The sequence below is a fragment of the Cucurbita maxima genome, unplaced genomic scaffold, assembly GCF_002738345.1.
Source record: "Cucurbita maxima cultivar Rimu unplaced genomic scaffold, Cmax_1.0 Cma_Scf00007, whole genome shotgun sequence".
Lineage (NCBI taxonomy): Eukaryota > Viridiplantae > Streptophyta > Magnoliopsida > Cucurbitales > Cucurbitaceae > Cucurbita > Cucurbita maxima.
Genome location: NW_019272023.1, coordinates 3,715,911 through 3,735,198, shown reverse-complemented (window position 1 = coordinate 3,735,198; position 19,288 = coordinate 3,715,911). Strand labels below are relative to the sequence as shown.

The 19,288-nt window shown below is 33.3% G+C and overlaps 3 protein-coding genes across 5 annotated transcripts; 1 reads left to right on the top strand and 2 right to left on the bottom strand.

The window, feature by feature from the left end:
* Window positions 1-2,157: 2,157 nt before the first annotated feature.
* On the bottom strand, window positions 2,158-6,723 carry LOC111481552. Of its 2 annotated transcripts, XM_023127031.1 has the most exons (7): window positions 6,405-6,723; window positions 4,065-5,710; window positions 3,720-3,971; window positions 3,450-3,530; window positions 3,082-3,301; window positions 2,648-3,021; window positions 2,158-2,471 (listed from the first exon to the last, which is right to left on the bottom strand). In XM_023127031.1, exons 2-7 carry the CDS (start codon window positions 5,256-5,258, stop codon window positions 2,418-2,420), a joined length of 2,175 nt encoding a protein of 724 aa, XP_022982799.1. In that variant the 5' UTR covers window positions 5,259-5,710; window positions 6,405-6,723; the 3' UTR covers window positions 2,158-2,417. The 2 variants fall into 2 exon arrangements, with proteins under 2 accessions (XP_022982799.1, XP_022982798.1); XM_023127030.1 differs by having other exon boundaries at window positions 2,648-3,301.
* Window positions 6,724-11,983: 5,260 nt separating this feature from the next.
* LOC111482081 lies at window positions 11,984-12,993 on the bottom strand. 2 transcript variants are annotated; one of them, XM_023127722.1, is made up of 3 exons: window positions 12,546-12,993; window positions 12,394-12,458; window positions 11,984-12,238 (listed from the first exon to the last, which is right to left on the bottom strand). In XM_023127722.1, the coding sequence occupies exons 1-3, from the start codon at window positions 12,949-12,951 to the stop codon at window positions 12,059-12,061; spliced, it is 651 nt and encodes a 216-aa protein (XP_022983490.1). In that variant the 5' UTR covers window positions 12,952-12,993; the 3' UTR covers window positions 11,984-12,058. The 2 variants fall into 2 exon arrangements, with proteins under 2 accessions (XP_022983490.1, XP_022983491.1); XM_023127723.1 differs by having other exon boundaries at window positions 11,984-12,235.
* A 1,058-nt stretch (window positions 12,994-14,051) lies between these two features.
* LOC111482103 (V-type proton ATPase subunit E-like) lies at window positions 14,052-17,869 on the top strand. The gene is made up of 7 exons (XM_023127763.1): window positions 14,052-14,183; window positions 14,283-14,477; window positions 14,719-14,819; window positions 15,015-15,171; window positions 15,666-15,859; window positions 16,504-16,603; window positions 17,426-17,869. Exons 2-7 carry the CDS (start codon window positions 14,376-14,378, stop codon window positions 17,459-17,461), a joined length of 690 nt encoding a protein of 229 aa, XP_022983531.1. The 5' UTR covers window positions 14,052-14,183; window positions 14,283-14,375; the 3' UTR covers window positions 17,462-17,869.
* Window positions 17,870-19,288: the final 1,419 nt, after the last annotated feature.

The following is a 19,288-nucleotide window of genomic DNA, read 5'->3' as shown; positions in this document are numbered from 1 at the left end:
CGTGTCTGACTATGATATCATTTGTAATAATATCTTACAATCCACCCCCTTGGAGATAAAAGTCCTCGTTGGAACACCACACCGTCTCGTGCCCGACTTTGATACCATTTGTAAGTCACCCCTCTTGGAGGTCAACGTCCTTGCTAGCACATCATCCGGTGTCTGGCTTTAATACTACTTGTAATGGTACCACTTTTATCCGTTATGTATCACTGTCAGTCTCACAATTTTAAAACATGTCTACTAAGAAGAGATTTCTGTTATGAATCATGACTCTCTACAATAATATGATATTATCCACTTTGAGTATAAACTCTTCCTTACTTATAAACACGTGATAATTCTCTAAATTACTAAATGAGTCACTCCCTCGTAACAATTTTCAACAGTTTTCACACTCTTACAAGTAATGTTGATAAAATGTATAATAAAAACTTTTAAATTATATTATTATTTTAAGAATATTAAAATGGTCAAATAATATGGTGTAGAAATTGGAAATGAAATTATTATTTGTAAAAAAAAGTTTATGATTGGGATATATATAAATAAATAATGGAGTAAATAGATTAAATTATAAATTGAAAACAAGAAGATGGGTAAAAGTTTAAAGATAGAAGGGCAAAAAGGGAAATAAGAAAGAATAGTTTGTTGAGGATTTGGATAAAAGGACAGGAAGTGGTAGCACTATCCAATCCAGTGCAGACAGAGCTATGTCCGACATCTACACACCAATAATAATAATAATAATAATAATAATAATAATAATAATAAATATTAACAAAATTTCTCAGTTTTATTTATTCGTTTGGAATCTCTAATAAATTTCAATTGTTTCTCTAAAAAATTTGAATTTTCAAATGTTAAATTACAATTTTATCCATTGAATTCTTCAAAAATACAAATTTAATTAGTTAAAATTTATGGTTTAATTAGTAAAAAAATTGGATAAAATCTGAAGATTAGGATGGCAATTTAAAATATAAAAATAAAAAATGGAATTAGGGGTTAAAGTGGAAAATCACTGTACAGCTGTCGTTTTGTGGAATGTACAGCGCAGCAGTTTCCAGTTGCGGTCACTGCGCTGTGCGACGGCACTGTAATTGGTTGGTTAAAAGCGCTTTTGCTTTGCATTTTAAATTTTATTCTTTAAAATAAATAAATAAATAAATAAATAAATAAATCAAATGATCTTTCTGTTACTGCAAATGCCAAATCCCAGTTTCTGTTTGTTTGTCGTAAGCGATCAAGGAATTTATAGTGAAACGTCATGTCGACTTGACCAGTAAATTATAACCAAATTTCAACTCAATTCAATACGTAATCTCTCTATATTATTATTACTATTTTTATTTTTTAACTTTAAATTGTTCCAAAAAATTAATGGTGGGCCTTCTGATTGTACACATTGGGCTCGGCCCGTCTCCATAAGTTGGATTCGGCCTAAATGGGCCGCTTTGTTTGAAAGTATTTTCGGCCCAAATTGTCCCAAGAAATAGAACCCAACCATGGTTAATTGGAACCACATGTTCTATTTTGAGAGTTTCGACATACAGCACCGTAGGTTTAAATGATTTTTGAATTTTTTTAGTGCATTTCCTTTATTTTAAATAATAGGCTAATATAATCGAAAATCATTATAAAAACACCCGAAAACATTTCAATGATTACTAGAGTCCCACGTTGATTAATTAAAAAGACGATCATGAATATATGAGTAAAAGACATTTTCTCGGTCAGTATGAAACCTTTTAGATAGACCAAAAGCGAAGTAACGAAGACTTACACTCAAAATGGATAATATCATTGTTTCTATCTTTAGTATCAGACCGACTTAAACTTTCTCGAGAGCACCGGTGGGCTCATGTAGGTGGGTTCAAGACAATATCAAACCAATATTCGTGAGAACACCAATAGGCGTGCGTGGGTTCAAGACTTAAGCTTTCTCTCCTATTTTGGAGCTTTTCAACAAATGAAATCAAAAGCCTGTTTCTTTCGTGCTCGAGAGCGAACCCAAAGATATACTCGTACTTTAATCTTAACTTGATCACATCAATAGAATCCTCTACTTCGTTTTTCTTGTTGGAGTTGCACACTAATAAATAAAGAACACTATCTTCATCGATATGTATTTTTACCATCATACACATTTGATCATTAATAAATTTACATTCATAACTTCAGAGATTTTCATTAATTTTCTTTTCCAGTTGAAGTTGTCTGGTTGGAACAATGGCAGAGCAAGGGAGAGGTAAGAACTTTGTTCAACATGGAGGAGATAATATACAGAGGGTAATGGGAAGTGGGTTAAGCCATCTTTGAAATGGAAATGACTAAAACACAGTAAATATGTACACTAAGGGGTATGTTAGAAAAGAACAAACCTTGCCTTGGCTGGAGCTTGGGAGAAGAACATGTCAGCTGATGCTGAAGTATCTGGGATCATCTGGAAAATGGTACTCCACCTTTAACTGTCATCACAAATTAGAGCAAAAAGAATGAACAAACAGACAGATAAGTAACAGCAGCTCAGCCAAGATATCAGCATATGTATGCAGCTTCAAGCTGAATCTGTACGTGTGTGTGTGTGTGTGTCGAGATGCAAAACGACGTAGATAAATGGAGGAGGCTACTGGTTAACCATTACCTTGCCCTCATCGGAATCTGAATGGCGTTGAGGGAAGACGACCCGCATGTCGTTGTATAGATAGAATTTTCTTTCACCATCTGTATCCAGGTTAGGCTTGTTTTGGTCGGAGACTGGCTCGGATTTGGATTTCCGAGATGATCTAGAAGATTTTTTTGGTAACGGACAAAGGAAACGGAGGTGAAGAGCGTAGCGGAGAGCGCCAGCAGGATTCTCATTGACCTTCAGTTTCTTGTCATTTTCACAGCAATTATCAACCCAGCAGCCATCCTTCTGATCAGGCCCCCTCTGGTACTGATTCTCAACACCTAGAGAAGTAGCATCTGTCTTTTGGTTATCGAAAAACCGCTCTGACCCGTCCCCATTATCAGAGCCTTCTCTTCGTCTGTTTCCATTTTTCGCACTGTCCCCTTCGTGTCCAGTATTATCAGAGCCTTCTCTTCGTCTGTTTCCATTTTTCGCACTGTCCCCTTCGTGTCCAGTAATAATTCCATTGGTTTCTGTAATGTTCTTGCTAGCCACTTCGGTATCACCTCTTTGGGAGGGTAATGTCGAATTATCCGCCATTTTATTGTCGTGGTCGACCTTCCCTTCTTTCGACTGCATAGAAGCTGAATTGGAGGAAGCTAGAGTACCCTTCTGGCGCAAGAAGGTCTAGTTTTCAGAACACAGAAAACACGAACAAAATTAGACAGTTGTACAAAAAGAAAAAACGTCAAAAAACATCAGTTCGATATCGAACACTACAGAGAGGTGATGATAAATGAAAACAAAAAGCAGCATCGAGATTAATGTTCACCACCTTAGTGCCAGCAGGCATGTCGCTCAAATCGTAATTGCAGAGAAACGTGTGCAATGGAGTCTTCTCGGGATTGCTGAGAACCTGTGAAAAAGAAACTAAATCATACAGATCGTTCTTTACTCGCATATGCTCGTTCAATTGCAGCCAAGTTACGTATCAAATGCATAACGTGCACAACTTTGCATTACAATTTAGATATTACATCAATCAAGCACTAAGGAAACATACAATTCGATTCGTATCTCGACAGAAAAGGACTAACCAACTTACCAGTTGAACACGCCCTTTCATAGGAACCCGAAGACGGCTCTTCACCGTTTGCAACTCATCGTTGCTCTGAACCTGTTTGGATTTCTTATCTCTGTACTTGTTTAGTAAGGAACTTTTAGCAAGATCAATGGATGCATAATATAGTAAGTAGCGATCTCCATCCACACTTGCTACTGAAAATGGCAGCTTCTGGGAATGTGGTGAGAAGTTCCCTCCAGTAATGCTTAGAACAGCTAGAAAACCATCAATTTGCTGTGTATATAATGCATAAGTAACAAGTAATCAAGTCAAGAACAAAATCTTATACATCAATTCAGAACTGGAATTATGCAGCAGAATACTAACCTGACACAGTTTGCCAGATAAGAATCGACCGGATAATAATGACTCCTCGAATGAACCAACCAACGATCTCCTTACAGAAAGTCCACTCAAACTCCTAACAAAGCGCATGCTCCGGGAAGTAGGGACCGAATCCTGAGACATAATCCAACGAGCACTCTTGGAACTTTCCAAGGAGGATGGTCGAAACTCTTTCGCCAAAAGAACATCTTCAAACGATTTCATTTCCTCTTCATAAGATTTTTTGATATCGCCAAGAAGTGAATGATAACCGACATTCTCTTTCTTGATGTTTCTGCATCTTCCTGCATTTTTCATTCTCTCTGAAATCTTTGGACCAAGAGGTGACAGAGAAAGAGGTCCCATAGACACCATCTCAGGAGATAGACTTCCAGAATCGTCGTGGGTTCTTATGCAACTCAACTTACTGAGTTCATCATGACCTGGACAAGATAAAATGTCGTCCCGAGCAAGAGAGTGCTTATTTTCTACACTTAAAACCACTGATTTCACGACACCACTGTCATACAGCAATTTTTTCTGTTCTAATAAGCCTGCTAGAGATCGGGTTTGCAAGGTAAAATCATTTTTGCTTCCAACATGAGCTTTCTTGAAATCATGGACAGCAGCAGAAGTTCTTGAGTTTTCAGATATCGAGGAATCGGTTTTTCTGCTATCAATGTCCAACGGGTCACCCTTAAACTGGTCTGGAAAAAGCATGCTGCTCAGTGGAGATAACAGCCGCTTTCTGACTGCTGAACCACTGGATTCATGTTCGTTGATCCTAATCTCGGCTACCTTTTCATCCTTTCTAGAACTAGTTTCCCCCGACACGAATCCCACTATCCTAGCAACAGGCTTATGGCTCTCTCGTCCACATTTAGAGTTAAGCCAGCAACCATCATCCATAGACCCAATTTTCGGTCCATGATAATTGGAAGCATTTTCAAATCCCCCACCAACCATAGCTAAGTTCCCACGAAAATTTGGAAGCTCCATGTAGAAGTTTCTCTCGGAATCCCCGGAGGAAGAGTACGGTGTACTCTCATCACACCTGCTCGAGCCTCCATTAAAGCTTCCAGTCAAATTGCAGGAACTCACATCGTTAAAACATGGAGGGCTCTGCAGAAACATGCTCAATGAGCCTGCTGGTACCTCCTCAGTTTTCGCACTGATGGGGACTTGTGGCAACCCCATGGTCGATCTTTCCAGAAACTAACTCGTATATTTCAAATAGGATTTCACTCAGGTTCCTTCTCTTTTTTTCAATTACATATATAAATTTTCTTTCCTTCCGAGTGCGTGTTGAGGGAGGCTTACTCTACCAAGGTTTCTAATGGACGATCATCTACCTTAAAGCACTATGGTTTTAAATTCTTAACTACTGATGCTTATTTGTATCCTGATGAAAGAAGAACAACCAAACAATTACAATTCCGAGATCTAAATATAAGCCAATGCTATGTATCTTCCAAATGTATCCATGATCTAGCCATACCCTCATCCATGCTCATGGAGTTTGTCACAAACAAAATCAAGCAGATGTGGGATATCCAAAGTTCATAATGAGCAAAGTTCTTCCGACCTCCATTCAAATAGACATCCAAAGACATACAATTCGTCATTGCCAACTGAACGAGTAAGCACCCCTGAAAATGATATGAACAATGATTAGTCCCTTTGTCAAAATCTAACACATTCACTTTAACCTTGCATCTCTATAGCAGCACAACTTTTTTTCTGTGTAATTAATGGTTATAACTGATAAGATGATCGTCGACGATCTTCGATAAAGATATGATCTACTGGAAGAATGTGGGACAAAATGCAGAATCCACCATATATGAACACAATGCAAGAACCATGGACGATACAGCAAAAAGAAACAAATTCACAACCCCTCCATTACACCAAAACAAAGCATTTCTTGAGTAAAGATCTACACGAGATTGTCCATTTCATAAATAAACACCAACTCAAATAGCAGAATCGAACAACCAAAACGTCTAACAGGAAGATGATTCGAAAAAGGAGCAGTTACTTGTACGATATCCATAACCCATTCAACGCAATAGCATTATTTCTCTGTTCCTCTTTTTAAAGTTATTCCATCCTTCAGTGATTAAGAAGAAACACAGCCAGAAAAAAGGAACCACGAAGGAAATTTCCATCTAAACTCAAAAGTCTAAAACCACAGCTCCTCAGCAGCACACATAAATGACCAAACAAAAACTAAAAACACAGTTATCAGAAGCTCGATCACCCAAAATCATGAACAGAAACAAAAACTTAAACGTTTCAGTAAGAGAAAATCGAAACAAACACATCGAGTAAAAGACGCACCAATTAGCTGTCGGGTGAAAGAATCCAGGAGAAAAATCATCTCCGAACAAAAAATCAACACCTCCAGATCGAGAATCCCGATTATTCACCGATTAAACAGAAGAAAGAGCAAGAAATGGGAGAGAAAATGAAGGAAAGTGAAAAGGGGGTGTTTAACTGGAAATGGTGATGGAAGAGGAGAAGAAGGAAGAAGTGATAATGGGTATTAGGCGAAGGAGAAAATGAGTTCAATTTTGTTCTCTCTCCCATGTTTATAATCCCAAAACACGCCATCGTCATCTCATCACCATCATCGCCCCATCCCAACTTGGCCACCGCCATTTCTTAATCTCTAATATTCTTACAAATCCCATTTCTTCTATCTCTCCCCTCTCTACTTTTATTTTAAATTAAAATACTTTTTTTTTTTTTTTAATTTTCCTATATTTTCGTATAAATGTTCAAATCTTTTTTAATTTTTATCAATATTAATTAAATAATAACCATTGATATGTAGTTTCAAATGAGGTAGTTTGTTAAACTCAAGAGATAGTGATCAATTCGGGCTTCAATTAATATTAAATTCGATGCAATATTGAGACGAGCTAAAGTAATATAACGTACCTTTTTAAATGAATGACTTCCATTATTTATAAGGGAGCAAATTTTTGAAACTTATGTGTCATGTTTCTAGTCGTCTGTGTCTAGTAATCGGTGAATTCTCCACTAATAGTCTTTATATTTAGGTCGCTCGACTAAACGAGCTTATGTTCCATAAGTCGACCTAAAATTTGTTCATTTTCACCTTGTGTATTATGAATTAGGCTAAAATATATGAAATAAATAAATATATATATATATTATAAATAAATATATTTTTTTTAATTTTCAAAATGGCAAATTATCTACTTATTAAAATTTTATTTTTATTAAAAAATAAATTTTTTAATAAATGCTATAACAACTTAGTTGACTTCATTATTTTAAATAAAAGTTATTTAATTTAAATTTTTATACTAACTTTCCTAATTAATAATTAATTACGTGTATGATAAATTATAAATTGTGAATTTTTCTATTTTTTATATAAAAATAAAATCCATTTTGAGTGTCTTTTGGAGATTTTCAAAGTCTTATAATTGATTTGGGTTAACTTTGAGGAATGGGACCATTTATTTGTATTAGTGGGGTGGGTAAAAATAAACTCTATTTCACATCGTCCTTTTTACTTTTTTACCCTTTCAACCTTCACTCATTTCATAGATAATAATAGATTAAATCACAAAATATATATATATATATATATATATATATATATATATATATATATATATATTGTAAATTTTCATTTTATTTTTTTAAAAATTTAAATCCATTAGAATTTTAAATAAAAACCGAGAGAGTATCATAACTATGACAATTTCAATTTTTATTTTAATTTATCATGCATAATTTTCTTCTAAATTTATTACCATTTTTATATTTTAAAATTGAAAGATAATATTACCAATTTTGAAATATTAAATGTTTTTTAAAAATAATAACATAGTAATTTTTATGTCCAAATAATATAAACAAATAAGGTAATAGGATTTTTTTAAATCTCCTATTAAGTAAAAATAAAATAATAATCAAGAATTTATTAAACATAAAATTAAAATATTAATATTTACACAAACTTTTAAAGTAAAATTGTAATTTGTGCTGTTTTTAATATAAATATTATTTTTTTTAATAAAAAAATTATTTTTAATCTTATTGTAAATATAATTAATTTGAACAAAAAGAAGGCGAGCATTTAGGTGGATGGTCATAATAATAAATGAACAAATAGCCCAAAAGATTGACACATTCTCATTGATGTCTTTTTCTTTTTTTTCTTTTTTATTTTTTAAATTATTATTTGTATATTAATTATCTTATATAAAATAATTTAATTAATAAATAAATTGGTTTCACGTTTGAATATATTATGACTAATGGATGCATCTAAAACCCTTTCATTTCGAATTATATGGAAGATGGTAACGTAGAATTGTAATTATTTCATAGTGTATATAATAGAATAATTATATAAATTAGACCAAATTATAAAATTAATTTTTTTAATGTTTTTTTTTTTAAATAGTATTTAATAAAATCATCTTATATAAAATATTAAAAATTTAGAATTTATCAAAAAAAAATTAGACTCAAAATTACTGGAACACTCTTAGAAGTGCAATTATCAAATAGACATAAACTTCAAAATTTAATGGCTAAATTTGTAATTCAACAATTTAAAAAATACCCGAACACAAAATTAAAAATTCCAAGTAAAAAAATTTTATACTTTTTTTTAGAATTCAATAATATATATCTCAAGGTTTAGGGATAATTCAACGTATTAATTAAAAGAAAAAAAAGGAATATTTTAATTATTTTCTGACCATAAAGTGAAAGAGGGGAAATAAACAAACGAACTAAAACTTTTAAAAAAAGCCTTTTCTTTTGTAATTGTTTAAGCCTTTTCTTTTTTCTTTTATCCTTTTTATAAATTAGTTAAAAGGCCAATTGTGTCTTTTCCATCCTTTTGTATATGTTTAAGTACATGTCCGCACCTCGAGTTTAATATTATTTTGGTCTCAATACAATAGTCATAATTTCAATAAAAAAAATTTAATTTATTTTTAAACTTTTAATATTTTTTTTTTCTTCTATACATTTTAGAAATATATTTCTATTGTGTTTTGGAAATTATTAAATTTAAATATTATTCTTGTATTTATAGAACTTGAAATATGTTTATATTAACCCATTAATACACATACTAAAATTAATTTGATAAAAATGGAATAAATGTAATATTAAATATTGTTGAAAGGGTTGAGAAACCAAAATGTTATTTGAATTTTTTTTTTTTTATAAAGTTGAATAAATATATAACTTTTAACCTTTTTTAGTTAAAAATAAATAAATATTTTACTGACAAAGTGGTAAAACAATGTCACCCAGTTGTCATACTAGGCACAGTTCTTTTGTGTGTCTTTTGATGCAAATGCCTCTCCTTCCTCCCATTGCACATCAAAATCCAACGAGAAAGGTGAGATTCGAAACCTCGATAGAATATCTAGGACTCGTCTCAAACCTTAAAAAATGCCCGAAAAGGAAAAACCTAAACTACTAGTGATGAGTTTGAGCTGTTACAAATTGTATCAAAGCTAGTGGTGTACCAGTAAAAATGTTGGATTTCGGAGGGGGTTGAATTGTGAGATCTCACATCGATTGGACAGGGTGGAAATCGGAAGTTTGAAAGGAAAAATCCAAAAATGACAATATTCGTTAGCAATTACTTAGACACCATTTCCAGCACACATAACTAGTCGACCCATAGAAGATAGTTGTCTTAACTCTTCAGTTTGGAACAAAATGGCATGACATGGCATGTCAGGTACTTGTGGCTGATTATATGAAAGATTTTGTTAGAAATCACAACGCTACACAATAGTATGATATTATCTACTTTGAGCAAAAACTCTCATAGTTTTACTTATGGCTTCCTCAAAAAACTTTAGTACCAATGGAGATGTATTTCTTACTTATAAATCCATAATCATTCTCTTAATTAGCCAACGTGAGACTCCTTCAACAATTTTCAATAGTATTACCGAACATTGCCCATGGACATTCAGTACGTGTCCTCACGTACAAAAATCTAGAAAACGGAGTTAAAAAAAATGTAACAACCTAGATCCACTGCTAGTAGATATTGTCCTCTTTGGACTTTCACTTTCGAGCTTCCCCTCAAGGCTTTAAAACGCGTCTACTAAGGGAAGGTTTCACACTCTTATACCAATGTCCACATCACAGAAAAGGTGCTACTAAACTGCCCGTTTTGACTAAATAACTTCTGAGAAGATATAACAAAGCACAACCTACCTAAGATGCCCGAAAACCATGCACGCTATGCTATGATATGCTTGCTCAATGTTGACCTAGTTATGCTATGTAATGCGGCGAGGGATGGAACTTTGTATGTATAATGCCATGGAGGTAAACCTTAAGAACTCCATGCACGCTATGGTTATGTACCTGGTGCACTCCCCCGTTATGCTACTGATGGTATGGACGCGTATGTTCGATATTGTGTTCACCATAATATCATGCAGGCCCTCCTTTGTCCGTGGCGTCCGGTACCGTATGTCATACATACTCGACCAAGCCAAGCCCAGGGAGTTCGCTTGCGAGCTCGCCTGGTGGGCCCACAGTCACACACGTGAGCCATGTGTGGTAAAATACCTTGCATCCACCCCCGCCCGGACAAAGCAAACGCCTAAGGCCATGGGAAGGAATGGAAGACAGACCCCTCTCTCAGCTTCTTTCTTTTAACACGGGCGACATGTATGGTTATTGTGTGCGACATGTATGTGTATTGTGTGCGAAGGTGTATTGTATGTGACATGTAGGTGTACTGTGTGCAACTGCTTGTATCAGGATGTATGATTATATGCTTAACCCCAACAGTGGGGCGACTTACTTGGGTATTTTATATAATACTCGAGCCACGTGCTACTCATATTTTCAGGTAAGGGCAAGGCTCCTATGTACGTCTGACGGTGGATGATGCGAAGGGCCATGGAAATCTTGAGGAGAGTTTGTAGTGTCGTAGACGCCTTATTGAATTCTTTTGGGTTCATAGTTTTGCTATTGTTTCTAGTTCTCTGTTGATTATTTCTAGGGTAGGTTGTCGTTATTATTTTCTTTAGGTATGAATGGTTTATATTAATGAATGCATTGTCGTTATTAAGACTATCTTACGTGAACTCTTGTCCGGTTGATTAGGCGAGTATAAGGTAACGTACTTAATTAGGTAGAGAAAATTAGGGCGTTACAAAAAAATGAAACATAAACAGATTACAGAGTTACTCCAGAGGAAAAATGGACACAAAACTTGAACTCACAGAATGCAGTTCCGTCTGAAACAACGCAATTCGTTGGTAAAGATCTGCAGCGCTGAATAGCAGAAGAATGCAAAAGTGGTAAACAAATACGAAGTGGAACTCTGTGATTACGACGAACAGAAGACGGCAGGGACAAGAAGCAGCTCGAATTCAATGCCATTGCTTCAACTTTTGGAAAGTGGATATTGAATTGGAGATCAGTTAGTGGGGAGGTTGTCGTCGCCATGACAAGCACGACAAGCACTCTAAGGATGGTAGGGAAGGAAATGCAAATTTGGGAATCAAATTAAAGTCGTTAGAGTTTAAATTTAAAGTAGACAATATCATACTATTGTAGAGAATCATGTTCATCTAACACGTGTCACGGAATGAATTCAGGAATCAATTCAATTCATAAAAGTTATAGGATTGATCATGTCAAGCTTAAATGATTCTAAACATGCCACCTAAATTACATAGAATTACATCAATACGCTTTTCCACGTAAAAGAAAATTGGTCGTTTTGTTGTTGGTTACGACCACGTGAAGTACTCAATAAACTCCTCTTTCATCTTTCATTATTGATGGATTGGTTCATATCAATAACATAAGAACACAGTATTTTTTAAAAAATAATTGCAATTTATTAATGATTTACACGGATGTTTGCATTTGGTAGAAAAAAAATAAAATGGTATATGAAATGAAATTGAATGAACAAATAAATTAAATGTTTTATATGTGTGTGAAGGAAATCAAGACGCTCTTGCACATAGCTGCTTATTAGAAGTGTCGTCATCTAAAGAAGAAAATTTGTCGTTTTGTTGTTGGTGACGACCACGTGAAGTACTCAATAAAGTTCTCCCTTCACCTGATTTTCCACGAAGTAATGTCTTCTTCGCACCTTTTCCTCTTCGTTCTTTTTTCTCTTCCTTCTATTCGATTCGGAGTAGAAATCCATTAGAATTTTAAATAAATACGGTGGTGATTTGGAGTGATGCAGGATTGTACGGGTCTCAACTTTCAATTTTTATTCATCGTTTTAATAGATCTTTACGACATAAAATAGAGATTGAAAATGGGAAAGTACCTTCTCCTTTTCTAAATTCAGTGTTCGTTCGTTTGGCCACATACCATGATCTCCTTCGTAGTTATCTGTTGCATAATAAAATCAATGGTTATTGCAAGCACAACGACCAATTTCGTTACCAAAGTTTGAAATTGATTGGTCGAGTACATTACCTTCACTTCCTATACTCCTTGATCTCGATTTAGATCCAATGCAATACTCCCTAAAACTCGGCGATCCTCCACGAAAAATCTTACGATAATTTTGATCATCGTTAGGATCTTCAAAATTGATTTGAGTCCTTGTTTCCATTTGTCGATCGTCCTCTTCTACTTTTTCTCGCTTCACATTCACACTCATCTTCACCATCTTCTCCCCGGCTACCTCTCGGTCCCAAGAAGAGCCATCGCCTTTTCGAGACTGCTTCTCAGACGAAGAACCTTCTTGAACCGATGGCTTGGGTTCACTGGTGAAGCAATTGGTGGTGGAAGACTTGTGGGAACGAGGAGGATTGTGGGGACAATTGGCAATTGCTTCGACTACCTCCTTAGGTTCGAACTTTGAGATTCCGCAACCCATCGAGAGGAGTCGAAGGAAATGATGTCGGAAAAATGAAGGGATTACTCTCTCACGTTTATTAAAATCTAGCATGGAAAAACACACGAACCCACAAACAGGTTAAAAATGGATATATCTAAATGAGCGATTCAAATTAGTTCTTCACCATTTCTATGGTATACATGGAAGTTTTAATGATTCCTCCCAATTTAACCGTTGTTAAGTTAGTTAAAGCCGTTGAAAAAAATGGTTGAACCTAACAAAAAGGAACCAATCCATTTGACCTCGACCTCGACCAACCTCAACATTTTTTTATTATTTTTTATTTTGTCTATCACCCTCTTTTATTTTAGTCAACTAAAACATGTTTCAACCGTTAGATATGTGTCATCCATTAAGAAAACAAATTTTAATATTATGTTTAATAGATTTTTGAGTTTCAAAAAAAAAAAAAAATATATAAATTTGTTAGACATTTATACCCATTTTATTTTTTAATTTTTTTTAAAACATTTTTATATAAACATTTTCATTAACCTTAAAAATATTAATATGGGCAATAAATATTGGTAATGTAATATTTTTAAAATTTAAAATTTTTATTTAATAAATCTTAAAATTAAAAAAAAAAAAAAAGTCTAATAAGACATTAGTTTTCACTTTTGTGCCAAACATTATATTTTTTTTATAGGTTTAAATCTTTTAAATGTATTAATTATAAAATATAAAATTAATTTTAATATAATTCCTTTTTTTTTTTTTTCTTTAACTCATTCAAATATGTTTATATAACTTGTTTGTTTATATATATATATATATGTATATCTATATGTATGTGTGTATGTATATATATAACTCAAGTTAAGACAATGAGTTAAAGACATAGTTATATATATACAGACATATATATACATATATATATAGATATATACATACACATATATATATATATATATATAGATATATATACATGAATGATTAATTTTAACTATGAAAGCAATTTTTTGAAAATATATTGGAGTTGTGTTACAAATTTTAATTATATATTTAAAAATAAATAGTTAACATTTTATTTTTAACTATTCAGCCGTGTTCATATTCTGTTTCCTTTAAGATCATGTTCCAATCTCTCTCACGTTGCCAACGTTCAGCGGGGCCCTCTTATTCAGAATCTAACAAATCTCTTTCACTCTCTGTTTCTGCTCCCATCCTTCATCCATCTCTCTTCATTTTTTGGTTATCGATCTCTCTCGGTACGTACTATCTGCTCTCGTCTCTCACGCTCTCGCTTTCACGTTATACTCTCTACTGCTATCTTCTCACAGTGGCCAACGGTTGCGTTTTCTATCCAGGTATCTCGCTAACGATCGAGAGCAACTTGGAATTCGTAGGGCCTGGATCGCACCGATTGGATCTTCTCCGGTTAGATTAAAAAATTCGGCAAAATGAATGACGCAGATGTTTCCAAGCAGATCCAGCAGATGGTGAGGTTCATTCGCCAGGAAGCGGAGGAAAAGGCCAACGAGATCTCCGTCTCCGCTGAAGAAGTACGTCTGCGTATTTTTCACTATTTTCTTCAATTTTTACTCGTTTCCGCTTCTAGATGGCCCGATTTTACTTTATATTTTTCTTGAATTCTAATCGTTGCCGAAAAGATATAGTTATCGGCGTTGCTCTATGTTCAGTTACGTATGCCTTGCAAATTCTAGGTTTCTTATGTGCTGTACATTTGTTTTTCTACATTGACTATTGAACGGAAGGAATGGAAATTTTTTCTTTCTCTTGTAGGAATTCAATATTGAAAAGCTGCAGCTGGTTGAGGCAGAGAAGAAGAAGATGAGGCAAGAGTACGAGAAGAAGGAGAAGCAAGTTGAAATTCGGAAGAAGATGTAATTATCTGAAATTTTCCCCCATAATTCGTTAATTACAGTTTCATTATTTATGCTTCTTCGTGGCTTGGTTTGTTAAGGCGAATTTTCAATTGCTGGGAAGATCTTTTTCTTTGTTTCTTTCTGCATTTGTTATAATCTGAAAAGGTTGTAATAGCCGAATAACATCTTCGTGTAATTAATGCTTTATTCCAGCGAGTACTCCATGCAGCTCAATGCTTCTCGTATCAAAGTTCTGCAAGCTCAGGATGACGTAGTAAATTCTATGAAAGAGGCAGCATCAAAAGAACTTCTGAATGTAAGCCAAAATGAACATGTCTACAAAAATCTTTTGAAGGATCTCATTGTTCAGGTTTGTAAATTCCTAATATCATCCACATTAAAGTATTTACTGATTCTTTGATTTAGTTAAACTGAAAGCCTCAAAATTTGCTGCATATGTGATTGTTGGCTGGTACTTTTAGTTGTCTGTTTATTACACTTCAGAGTTCATCGTGGGAGCTACTAAATGTTTATTATTTATGAGGTTATAAGTTCACAAAAGAGAATTCTACCCAGAAGATTTGTGTTTGATAATAAGGAACTTTAAATTATCCAAAACAAATCTCTGTTTCCCATAACTCCCACTGGTTAAAATTCTTGTCTGTTAGACATCATACCGAAACACACATCATCCTGATAAGTGATGATTGAGTTTTCTTTTCTCCATCTCTTTGTTGATGGTTGCTGCTTAGAATGCATTATGGAGGTTGATCTTCCCGTTAAGATTTTTGCTAGTATGGTTGCCATGGGATAAATATGCTAGTTGTGTTATGCACTACCTTAAGTTTGTTTCTTATTTTATAGAGCTTGCTTCGACTGAAAGAGCCAGCTGTTTTATTGCGATGCCGTGAAAGTGATGTCCATTTGGTGGAGTCTGTGCTGCGTTCAGCAGCCGTGGAGTATGCAGAGAAAGTAAAAGTTCACGAGCCAGAAATTATTGTTGATCATGTCCATCTTCCACCTGGTCCAAGCCATCACCATCATCACGGTCTTTTTTGGTAAGCTTTCCTTCTAATTTTTTAGGATTTCATATACAAAGTTCATGCTTCTGAAAACTTTGTCTGTGATTGGCGTCTTTCTATATCACGGTTATAATTTATTTCAGCGTTGGCAAATTTATGTATTTAGAGATTGCTAGATAACTTTTGCATATTTTGCCTGACGGGCACCTTATTTGTCAAGGTGGTAACTAATTACTCCTGCCCTGGGGACAGGCGCCCATTTCTTTCTTTTTTTTTTTTTTAGGATAACTAATTACTCCTGCAGTTTATTACAATTTGCAGATTGTACCTTTGTATTTAGACAATAATTTTAAATAGCCCATTGTTTCATTCCCAAATTTCTGTATTAAACCATTCTAATGAAGTTTATCGTTAGTTTTGTTAGAGATAGTACGAAATGACATAAGCCCAGGTTTACTGATTCTGTTAAGAATTCACAATCATCATGAATTTGAACTACGGGAGTGTTTAATATGAATTTAAAAATACAAGGTTACAATGTATGAAATTAAACCGAAATATAATTTACAATTTTCCCTTTGTAAGTTGTATAAAAGCTTTGTATCATAAGGTTGTTGCCTTTTGGTTCTCTACACAACTATATGTATAAACAATTCTAATATGTAGTTTTGATTGTTCAGCTCTGGAGGTGTAGTATTGGCATCTCGAGATGGGAAGATTGTCTGTGAGAACACCCTTGATGCAAGGTTGGATGTTGTGTTCCGTAAAAAACTTCCAGAGGTACTTCTTTTTTCAACTATACCCTACTGCCCATTATTGGGCACTAATTACATCACCAAATGCTAGTGGGTATCTGAAAAGCTCATTGTCATAACTCATTTTTAGAGAGGAAAAAAGATCTACATTTAGAAGATTTTTTATTTTGCTCGAGGACAAGTCATAATTTACTGTGTTGTTTTCTTGGTTCATATAAATGCTCACTGCTCTCACTGAGTATTAAATATCTAATACAAATTAAGAAAAAAATTGTTGCACTTCTCTACAATTTGGAAGAATCTATAAACTATAACAGCACATATTCAAAAGATAAAGAGAAAACGTAAGACAAGATTTTAGGTTTTGATCAACTGCATTGTCACGACTGCATCTGTATGTTCCTCAGTACCTTATTAATTTACAGATTGGCCCACTTAAATATTGCTCAGGATGCATAGTATAACTTTTGGTTAACTAAGCCTAGCTTGACAATAAAGAGATCGCACGTTTAACTTTTTATTGTACGAATATAAGCTACAACACGATTCCTTTACTTTATATTGGCTTTCGAAGGTGCATTTTTATGCTCCTTCCTCACCTTTTCTTAACCTTTAGAAAGATACAAATTCTTTATTCGAGGATTTTATATTTCTGATAAAAAAAAAAAAAAAAAAATACACAAATACATTATGTGGGTCTGTTTGCAATGTCTTTCTTTTATCACTACTTTACCAAGCGGTAGTTCCTTTATCAGGTCATCTTTCGTCAATGGATATTTTGTTGCACCGCTTTTGTCACAATGTTGTTCACAATTAGAGTACTTACAGCTGCATTTCTCATTGGCAGATCCGAAAAAGCCTTTTCAGTCAAGCTGATGCATGATGGACTAGATTTCGACTCTATCACGGTGCTTCCTGTGAAATAATTTATGAGTCCAAATTATTTGGTATTTGATGGGAATTATATGTCCCAAATGTCGCATATCAATAAGTATTACATTCTTTGATTTTCTTTATCTGATAGTTACTATGTTCTTGGGTTGAGCTCTACGCGAAGGTAGGTGCCCCTATCGACTCGATAATATCTCAGGTATCAATAATATTCCTGCTTGATATATTGGTTTCCTTCAAGTCGGGATGTCATTTTTAGTCTAGTATATTTTTGTATGCACATCATTCAGACTATCATCCTTAATAATGTAATGTGACATTGTTGCATCAAGTAAGTTATTTCACTTGCATTAAGTTTTGTAGACTCCTTTCAGTTAAATACACAATGTCTTGATTCTCATTTGTGTAGTTAAGAACGATAGTTATCTGAATTTGATTTCCCCCTTTGCTTGAATTGGTTCTTTTGAGTCAGAAAATGCCCATATGGTTATCAGCCGGTTTCATGGCTGATTGAGGGATTAGATTGTATTTGTTAGATGAATACGACTCTCTACAATTGTATGGTATTGTCCACTTTGAGTATAAGTATTCGTGGTTTTGCTTTGGGCTTCTCCAAAAGGCACACTCTCCACAATGATATGATATTGTCTATTTTGACCCAAGCCCTCGTGGATTTGCTTTGGGGATAGATTCCTGGATTATTATAAACTCATGATTATTCCTTAAATTAGCGGATAGTATTAACTTGAATGACTTTTTTTGTTTCCTCTTTAATTTGGGAAGTTGAGATAAAAAATTTATTTTTAGACGAGAACTAGTGAATAATGTTTTAACTGTATTTTTTTTTTTCTTTACGAATTTTTCCTTTCATTTGTTTTCAAGGGATGCCTCTTTTTTAGAAGTTCGTTCAGTCCATGAATTTCATTAATTTTTTTTAAACTATAGAACTAGTGAAAACAATTGTAAAAATATTTGCTATTGAGAGAATTTCATTCTTTTTGTTTTTTTACTAACGAGTTTATTTTCAACTTGAGTTTTTATTAATGCTCATTTTGGATCATTCGTGTTAATTTTTCTGTTAATTCATTTTAAATAATTAAAATAGCTGTAGTTTGATTAGCTAATTAATTTAGTTTTTGCTAATTATATCACTTACTAAAATTAATTAAAAAATCTGTCATAATTATTTAAAATTAGTTAACTAGAAAGTTTTAAAACCTAAAAACTAAATGGAAATTAACTGTATTAGTTAACTATAAAATTTTAAAACCTAAAAACCAAATGGAAATTAACTGTATAAGTGTATAAGTGTAGTACTTTGAAACTTAAACTTAACGGGACTAAGTAATTGTAGTATGCTCGGAAGAACTTTAAAAAAAAATTAAAATAAAATTTATTCCTTCCAGTACTGCTGAAAGTTTTAATTATTTAAAGTGTGTTTTGTGTAGTATATGGAGCAGTTTTTAGATAAAAAAAAAAAGAAAAAAGAAAAAAAGAAAGTGATTTTAAAGATACATAATAAATAAAAGTAGTTTAAAAGCCTTGGATTAATTTAATTTAGTTTAATTTTTAATTTTTATTATTTTTCTTTATGGATTATCTTAAAAACAACTTTAAAGCCAGTAACTAAAATCATCAAAATATGGAGTAAGAAATCAAATACGTATTTATAATTGATAAAATCACTTTGAGTGTAGTTGAACCAAATGGCTTTGTTATTTTAAATGTCATAAAAAAAAAAAAAAAACGATATTATTACATTTTTATTGATTTTTTTTTTTTTTTTTTTTTTTTTTTTTTTTTTTTTTTTTTTTTTTTT